The sequence below is a fragment of the Myotis brandtii genome, unplaced genomic scaffold, assembly GCF_000412655.1.
Source record: "Myotis brandtii unplaced genomic scaffold, ASM41265v1 scaffold205, whole genome shotgun sequence".
In the NCBI taxonomy this organism is placed as follows: Eukaryota; Metazoa; Chordata; class Mammalia; order Chiroptera; family Vespertilionidae; genus Myotis; species Myotis brandtii.
The window spans coordinates 372,045-380,858 of record NW_005357638.1 but is presented as its reverse complement, the minus strand read 5'-3'; the positions used below and the strand labels follow the sequence as shown (position 1 = coordinate 380,858).

The 8,814-nt window shown below is 39.5% G+C and overlaps 1 protein-coding gene across 3 annotated transcripts in view; it reads left to right on the top strand.

Moving 5' to 3' along the window:
- Window positions 1-8,814, top strand: part of PEAK1 (pseudopodium-enriched atypical kinase 1) — a 183,370-nt gene that overhangs the window by 140,414 nt on the left and 34,142 nt on the right. For all 3 annotated transcript variants that reach the window (XR_001361966.1, XM_005865315.2, XM_005865314.2), the window contains exon 4: window positions 7,404-8,140. Coding sequence is in view for 2 of the 3 variants with exons in the window: in XM_005865315.2 (XP_005865377.1) it covers window positions 7,404-8,140 (737 nt within the window). In the remaining variant the exon portion in view is untranslated. The remainder of the gene's footprint in view (window positions 1-7,403; window positions 8,141-8,814) is intronic.

Here is an 8,814-nt window from a genome sequence, read left to right as displayed (position 1 = left end):
GGTCACAGGTCTCTGTCCCCAGTGGCTGCAGGGTCCTGGTATGCCTCTGAGATCAGACTGGGTGGTGCTGAGGCCAGGATCCTAGTCTCAAGCAGCTCTGTTTCCCAAGATGGCGTGGTCGCTGTGCCCTTGCCGGCTGCCCAGGAGTGTCCGCCTTTTCATTTTCTTGAAATTTTCCTTTGAAGCACAAAAATTTTTAATTTTATGAATTCCAATTTAATTTTTCTTTTGTTGCTTGTGCTTTAGGTGTTATATCTAAGAAATCATTACATAACTAAAGGTAGAAAGTATTTATTTTATGTTTTCTTCTAAGAGTTTTATAATTTTAGCTTTTTGATACATTTTGAGTTAATTTTTATGTTTAGTATGAAGTAGGAGTTAGCTTTGTTCTTTTGTATATAGATATCCAGTTGTCCCAGCACCATTTGCTGAAAAAACTATTTCCCATTGAATTATCTTGGTGTCCTGGTTTAAAATTGATTGACCATAAATACAAGGTTTTATTTCTGGACTCTGAATTCTATTTTATTCATCTATATTTCTATTTCTATGATAGTATTCCTCAATCTTGATTACTGTCGTTTTCAAGTAAGTTTTTTTTTTATTAAATCTTTATTGTTCAGGTTACATTTGTTCCTCTTCCCCCCTTTCCCATAACCTCCCATTCCCCTTTCCCCGCCAAGAATAGTCAGTCCATTCCCTTTCTATGTCCCTGATTCATTATAATCACCAGTTCATTCTGTACATCAGATTATTTATTCACTTGGTTCTTAGATTCACTTGTTGATAGATGCATGTTTGTTGTTCACAATTTGTATCTTTACCTTTTTCTTCTTCCTCTTCTTAAAGGATACCTTTCAGCATTTCGTATAATACTGGTTTAGTGGTGATGAACTCCTTTAGCTTTTCCTTATCTGTGAAGCTCTTTATCTGACCTTCAATTCTGAATGATAGCTTTGCTGGATAAAGTAATCTTGGTTGTAGGTTCTTGGTATTCATCACTTTGAATATTTCTTGCCATTCCCTTCTGGCCTGCCAAGTTTCTGTTGAGAAATCAGCTGACAGTCGTATGGGTATTCCCTTGTAGGTAATTGAGTCTCTTTCTCTTGCTGCTTTTAAGATTCTCTCTTTGTCTTTTGCTCTTGGCATTTTAATTATGATGTGTCTTGGTGTGGTCCTCTTTGGATTCCTTTTGTTTGGGGTTCTCTGCGCTTCTTGGACCTGTAAGTCCATTTCTTTCACCAGGTGGGGGAAGTTTTCTGCCATTATTTCTTCAAATAGGTTTTCAATATCTTGCTGTCTCTCATCTTCTGGCACCCCTATTATTCTGATGTTGGTACGCTTGAAGCTGTCCCAGAGGCTCCTTACACTATCTTCGTATTTTCGGATTCTTTTTTCATTTTGCTTTTCCGGTTGGGTGTTTTTTGCTTCTTCGCATTTCAAATCTTTGGCTTGATTCTTGCGCTCCTCTGGTCTGCTATTGGGTGTCTGTATAATATTCTTTATTTCAGTCCGTGTATGCTTAATTTCTAGTTGGTTCTTTATCATAGCATCGAGGGTCTCATTAGTTTTCGTGACTCTCTCCTCAAGTTTATTGACAGCTTCTAGCACATTTTTGCAAGCCCTCAAAATTGCGATTTTTAGCTCTATATCCTCCATTTCTGTCATGTTTTTTTGTCTCCGCATTTTTTATGCTTTCTTGGTGCACCCTCTAGTGGTCTTTGTGCGCAGTCTTGTTCTAGTTGAGCCTTGATTGTTGTAGTTAATACTAGAGGGATTTGACCACCAGGCCGACTGGCTGTGTGAATCAGCTGTGTCTGCCGCGGAAAACTTCTGTCCTCTGGGGAGGTGCTAATCTAGCCTTTGCCTGAGGCGATCCGGCAAATGGCTCTGCGCAGGGCTTGGGCGGGGCGGGCTCAACAGGGCGGGCGGAGGGAGCCGTTATGGTGCCCTCAGTCCTGTTCCCAGAGGCTCTGCTTCTCAGAACCCCCGGAACCGCTGCAAACCTCGGAGGGAAAGCTGCCTTCCAACTGATGCCAGACACTCCCGCTTCTCCCGTTTGGGTCCGAGTCCCCAGCGATTCGCCCGTATCTGGAGCTCAGAGTCTGAGACTCCCCCCTGACCGAAAACGACAACCGCGCTCTCAGCCACCAGCCCGCTTTGCGCGCGCACCTCCGCACCTGAGTTTTTTCCACACTGCGCCTCCTCTGAGCCTCGGTGTGCTGTTATTTTTCCTTCTAGTTGAAGAGTCTCTCCTCAGCCAGCTTTCCTGTGGTTCTGGGTGATGTCCGTTCCGTCTTTTAGTTGTATTTTTGAAGTGGTTGTTTGCGGCAGCAGTCTCCAGTGTTTACCTATGCCGCCATCTTGGTGGTTTCTTCAAGTAAGTTTTGAAATCAGTAAATGTGAGTTCGAAAACACTGTTCTCTTTAAAAAAAAAAAAAAAAATTGGGGGTGCCACTTTAGATCCCTTGTATTTCCATGTGAATTTTAGGATCATCCTGTCAATTTCTGCAAGAAAGCCAGTGGAGATATTATAGGAATTACGTTGAATTTTTACAATTTGGTAGTATTTCTATCTTAACATACATCTTTTTATTTTTTTAGATCTTTAATTTACTTTTTGCAATGCTTGATAGTTTACAGTGTGTAAATCTCACACGTCTTTTGTTAAGTTTATTCCTAAATACTTTATTCTTTCTGATGATGTTGGAAGTGGAATTGTTTTCTTAACTTAATTTTATGTTGCTCTTTGCTTGTATATAGAAATATAATTAATTTTTATATTGATTTTATATTATGTAACCTTACTAAACTCTGCTATATTGGTCCTAACAGTTTTTTGTGGGTTCCTTAGCTTTCATATATATAAGATTATGTTGCTGGTGAATAGAGATAATTTTTCTTCTCTTCCACTATTTTAATTTTTTTCTTTCCTAGTTTCTTTGTCCAGGTTTTCAGTACAGTGTAGAACAGAAATGACAAGAATGGAAATACTTGTCTTGTTCCTGATTTTAAGCAGGAAATATTCAGTTTTTTACTGTTAAGTATGATATTAGCTCTTGGTTTTCTGTAGGTGCACTTTATCAGGTTGAGGGTGTTCCCTTATTTTCCTAATTTGTTCAGTGTCTCTATCATGAAAATATGTTGTATATTATCAAATGCTTTTTCTGCCTCTATTGAGGTGATCATATGAGGGTTTTTTTCCCTTTTATTCTGTTTACATGGTATATTCCATCAATTTTCAGATGTTAAACCAACCTTGTATTTTTGGGATAAATACAACTCTGTCATGGTGTATAGCTGTGATTTTCAACCAGTGTGCCACAAGAATTTTAAAACATGCAATACCTGATGATTTAGTCAGGGTCACTAACCTCTTTTGCCTTAGATCAGTGGTTCTCAACCTGTGGGTTGCAACCCCTTTGGGGGTTGAATGACCCTTTCACAGGGGTCGCCTAAGACCATCAGAAAACACATATATAATTACATATTGTTTTTGTGATTAATCACTATGCTTTAATTATGTTCAATTTGTAACAATGAAAATACATCCTGCATATCAAATATTTACATTACGATTCATAACAGTAGCAAAATTACAGTTATGAAGTAGCAACGAAAATAATTTTATGGTTGGGGGTCACCACAACATGAGGGACTGTATTAAAGGGTCACGGCATTAGGTAGGTTGAGAACCACTGCCTTAGATTGTCAAATTTAAAAATGACAACCAATATAGTAATAGCTGTCCAGTGTGAATGCCCTGTCTTGAACCATAAATGTATAGATCATATAATATAGTTGCATCTTATTGGTCATGTCACATAATAAGACTGTGTCTGATTGGTTAATTCTTGGTACCAGAAATCCTTATATACAAGTATAGGCACCTGGTCTTTTAAAAACTCACTTTGGAGCAGAAAAGGTAGATAATTATTTTTTAATCCATCAAAATTATACCTGTTTTTTTCTCAGATCTACAAAAAACATATTTTTGGTATGCCTCAGAATTTTAGTAATCCTAATATATTAAAAGCCAGGGGGCATCAGGACCAAAACAACCAGACCGATGACCGAACAGCAGGCTGCGTGGGGTGATAAGGTCTGCAGGAGGGTTAGTGAGAAACGACCAAATGACTGAATGGCAGGCTGCGTGGGGCAACCAGGCCAGCAGGGGTTTAGTGAGGGACCACCAAATGACTGAACAGCAGGCTGCGTGGGGCAACCAGCCTGGGGGAGGGGGGGCAGTTGGGGGCATCCAGGCCGGCAGGGGGCAGCGGTTAGGGGTGATCAGGCTGGCAGCGGGGGCAGTTTGGGGCAATCAGGCAGGCAAGCAGGTGAACAGTTAGGAGCCATCGGTCCTGGATTGTCCTTTTTATATGTTGCTGGATTCAGCTTGCTAGTATTTCATGAGGATTTTTGGGTCTATATACATAAGGGATATTAGTCTCTAGTTTTCTTGTGATGTCTTTATCTGGTTTTTGGTATGTAGGTGATATTGACCACATAGATTCCAAATTAGGAAGTGTTCCTCCCTCCTATTTTTTGGAAGAGTTTATGAAGGATTGTTTTTTGTTTGTTTGTTTGTTTTGAAATATATTTTTATTGGTTTCAGAGAGGAAGGGAGAGGGAGAGAGAGAAACATCAATGATGAGAGAGAATCATTGATTGGCTGCCTTCTGCACGCCCTCTACTGGAGATCGAGCCCACAACCCAGGCATGTGCCTTTCACTGGAATCAAACCCGAGACCCTTTAGTCCACAGGCTGACACTCTATCTACTGAGCCAAACTGGTAGGGCAAGGATTGGTTTTAATATTTCTTTACCAGTAAATGTTTGGTCGAATTTATCACTGAAGCCCTATGGTCCTGGGCTTTTTTGAGGGGGGAATTTTTAAAATTGATAATTCAGAATCTTTCCTTGTTCTACGTACCTATACAAATTTATCACTTTTTCTCTTGCAACCCTAAATATTTATTCCTTACTCATTCAAAAAATATTTATTGAGCATCTATTATATCCTGGCCCTGTTGCTAACATAAAGATACAAAAATGAATAAAACAAACATCCCGGCCCTCTTAGAGTTTAGCATTGTCATATTCTTCCTCTTATTCTCATGCTGTCTATATATACATTAGAGGCCCGGTGCATGAAATTTGTGCCCGGTGCATGAAATTAGGTCTAAACTGGCAGTCACACATCCCTCTCACAATCCGGGACTGCTGACTCCTAACTGCTCACCTTCCTGCCTGCCTGATTGCCCCTAACTGCCCCCCCCCCTGCCAGCCTGGTCACCCCCAACTGTCCCCCTATCAGCCTGGTCACCCCACTCAGCCTGCTGTTCAGTCATTTGGTCATCCCTCACTTACCCCACTGCCGGCCTGGTCGCCCCACGCAGCCTGCTGTTTAGTTGTTTGGTCGTCCTTCACTAACCCCACTGCCGGCCTTGTCGCCCCAAGCAGCCTGATGTTCGGTCATTACTGTGATGACAATTTGCATATTCCTCTATTATTAGTATAAATATTTTTGTTTATATGTAATGTAATCCTTGTTTAAAAAAATTGCTACATACCATTGGTGGAGAAATGGGGTTTTTAGTGTTGCTATATACAGGGTGGAGCAATGGTAGGTTTACAGTTTTTCTTATGGGAAATAATATAATAATTAATAAATAATAATAAAAGAATAAACTGTTCTGTATACCCATAACTGTAAACCTTTTTTTGACCCAACCCTATATATTATCATAGTTTGTATAAACTATTAGATGTTCTTGAGCAGAGTTGCATGCATGGGAAGTGAAATATATTGTTATTACAATCACAGTTTATATTGGTGCTTACCCTTGGCATTGCTACAAGGACATATTTTTAATTAAACAAACCACCATTTTAGGTCATTATCATCCTCAGGACCATCAGTGCCTTCTATTCTGTCTGATCATCAGTAAGAACATGTATTAGTTCCCTAGGACTGCTGTAACAAAGTACCACAAACTGGGTCACCTGAAACAAGAGGAATTTATTCTCCCACAGTTCTGGAGCTAAGGGCCTGAAATCAAGGTGCTTTCAAGGCCATGCTCCCGCTAGGACTCTGGGTAGAATACTTCTTTATCTCTTCCTAGTATCTTGTGGTAGCCATCAATCTTTGGAGTTCTTGGCTTGCAAATGCATTACTCAATTTCTGCTTCTGTCATTACTGGTGTTCTCCCTGTGTATCTCTTTTCATGTATCGTTTTGCCTCTTATAAGGATACCAGTCATATTGGATTGGGGCCCACCCTAATGACTTCATCTTAATTTCATCACCTCTAAAAGTACCCTATTTCCAAATAAGGTTACATTCACAGGTACCAGGGATTGGGATTTCAACATATTTTGGGAGAAGGGACATAATTCAACCTGTAATAGAGCACTATGCTCTGTGAGATATTAAGTTGAGGCATCAGTAACATTACTAATTTTAATAGCTTTGAATAAAAGTTTCATGGTATATTTCTCTGTCTTAAAAAAAAAAGATAATGCTCCCTATCCCATATACAATAAGCCCCGACGATGTCATTGATCACATACATGTCTGTTTTATCTTCTTCTAAGCATAAATACTGGAAAGGAATCAGAAATGATTGGTTCTGTAACTAGGACTTGTCAGAGATGTTCAGAACTAGCATCTCTCAAATCAGTTTATGTGCCCCCTCCCCAATAAAACAGAATTACATGAGTGTGTGAATGATATTTGGAACAGCTATTAATTGCTTATATATACCACAATCACTGGATCTTATACATAGACCAGTTTAAGCAGTGCCAGAATCCATCACTGTAGTGAAATAAAAGAACGTAGTTTATGAAATCGTATTCATGTGTGTTAGATTGAAAATGGCAAGTGTTGTACAGAATATAAGATAACTTTGGGACAAAGTTAAAAGTATAGAATAGTATCTCCTGAGGACCAGTTTAGTGGTCTCATTGATAGTTTCAATTGTTTTTAATAATGCTCCCCAGTATTTTTTTACTCATAAATGCTATTATCTCTATTCTTCCACAACGCAATTATTTCAGTTTCTGTGACTCCTTAGTATCCTAGTGTGGTAAATACAGCACTCTTGGGGTCAAGAGTGGAGAATCTGGATTCCTTTTTTAAAACAAAGCCCATCACCCTGTTCCTCTGGCACAGAAATACTGAGACATTTTCACATTTATTGCTCCCACCAAGTATTAAGCTCTACCTTTAATATTTAACTAGTTGTTCATTTGGTTGTTTTCTTCTATTATTTTGAATTAAGGCATTGACTTCTTACATTCTTATGGCCACCTTACTTCTTTTTGCTTAAGTTTCAATTATGTAACAGTAATGAAAACTTTACTTATTCTTTTTTCTTTGTTTGTTTTAAAACAATGCAGGGCAATCTAGAGCAGCTATGATACCTCCCAAGCATCCACGGCAGCCTAAGGGGGCTTTGGATGATGCCATAACCTTTGGTGAGAAAACAGACCAAGAAGCACCTAATGCCTCCCAAGCTGAACCACCCCCACTGCCAAAGAAAATGATCTTAAGAGCCAACACAGAGCCAATCTCCAAAGACCTCCAAAAATCCATGGAAACTAGTCTTTGTGTCATGGCTAATCCCACCTATGATATCGATCCCAACTGGGATGCCAGCAGTGCTGGCTCTTCCATCAGTTATGAACTCAAGGGACTGGACACTGAGTCTTATGACTCCTTAGAGAGACCTTTACACAAGGAGCGACCAGCAGCAAACAGCATCTCCAGTTTAACCACTCTAAATATTAAGGATAGATTTTCCAACAGTATGGAGTCCCTGTCCAGTCAACGTGGTCCCTCTTGGAGACAGGGCCAAGGCATCCAGAAGCCACAGAGACATGCACTTTATCGAGGACTTGAGAATCGGGAAGAAGTTGTGGGAAAAATCCGAAGCCTTCATACAGATGCCTTAAAGAAATTGGCTATTAAATGTGAAGACCTCTTTATGGCTGGGCAGAAAGACAAACTCCGTTTTGGGATGGACAGCTGGTCAGACTTCAGGCTAACCAATGACAAGCCATGTTGTGAGGCAGGTGATGCAGTTTACTACACAGCTTCATATGCAAAAGATCCACTTAATAGTTACGCAGTCAAGGTAAGAAAATATTATAAATCTGATTCTAAAATCTTATCCAACACACTGTTATTGGGATGGCTTTGTTCTTCTTTCTTCCATTCTTCCACTCGGCAAATGTTTTTGAGCATCTACCTCATACCAGATATTATAATAAGCAGGGGCCTTATCTAGAGGAGAAAACAAAGAGAAGGACTTACAACACAGGATACTGGGTGATAAGATAAGGGTAAACACCATTCTTAGGAGTTTAGAAGGACCTTAACTCAGACTCTAAAGGTCAAAGAAGTCTAAGGCTGCTATACAAATGAGGTCTGTTATTACGTGCCTTCCACTCCATCTTTCTTTTTTTTCTTTTTCTTTTTTTCTTTTTTTTATTGCTTAAAGTATTACAAAGAGTATTACATATGTCTCCTTTTTACCCCCCTTGACAATCCCCAGCCTCCATTGGTTATGCTTATATGCATGCATACAAGTTCTTCGGTTGATCTCTTATTCACGATACTAATAACCCCAAATAAAGGTGACCACCAGAGCAAAGAGAATTAGGGGATAAGGAAGAAAGAAGAGAAAAAGAAAAAAGAGAAAAAGAAAAGAAAAGGAGTGCAAAAATGAAGTTGGGAAAAGGAAAAAAAAGTAAGAGAGAAAAGAAAGAGAATGAAATAGAAGAGGGGAAGAAACTATTTATATGGGGA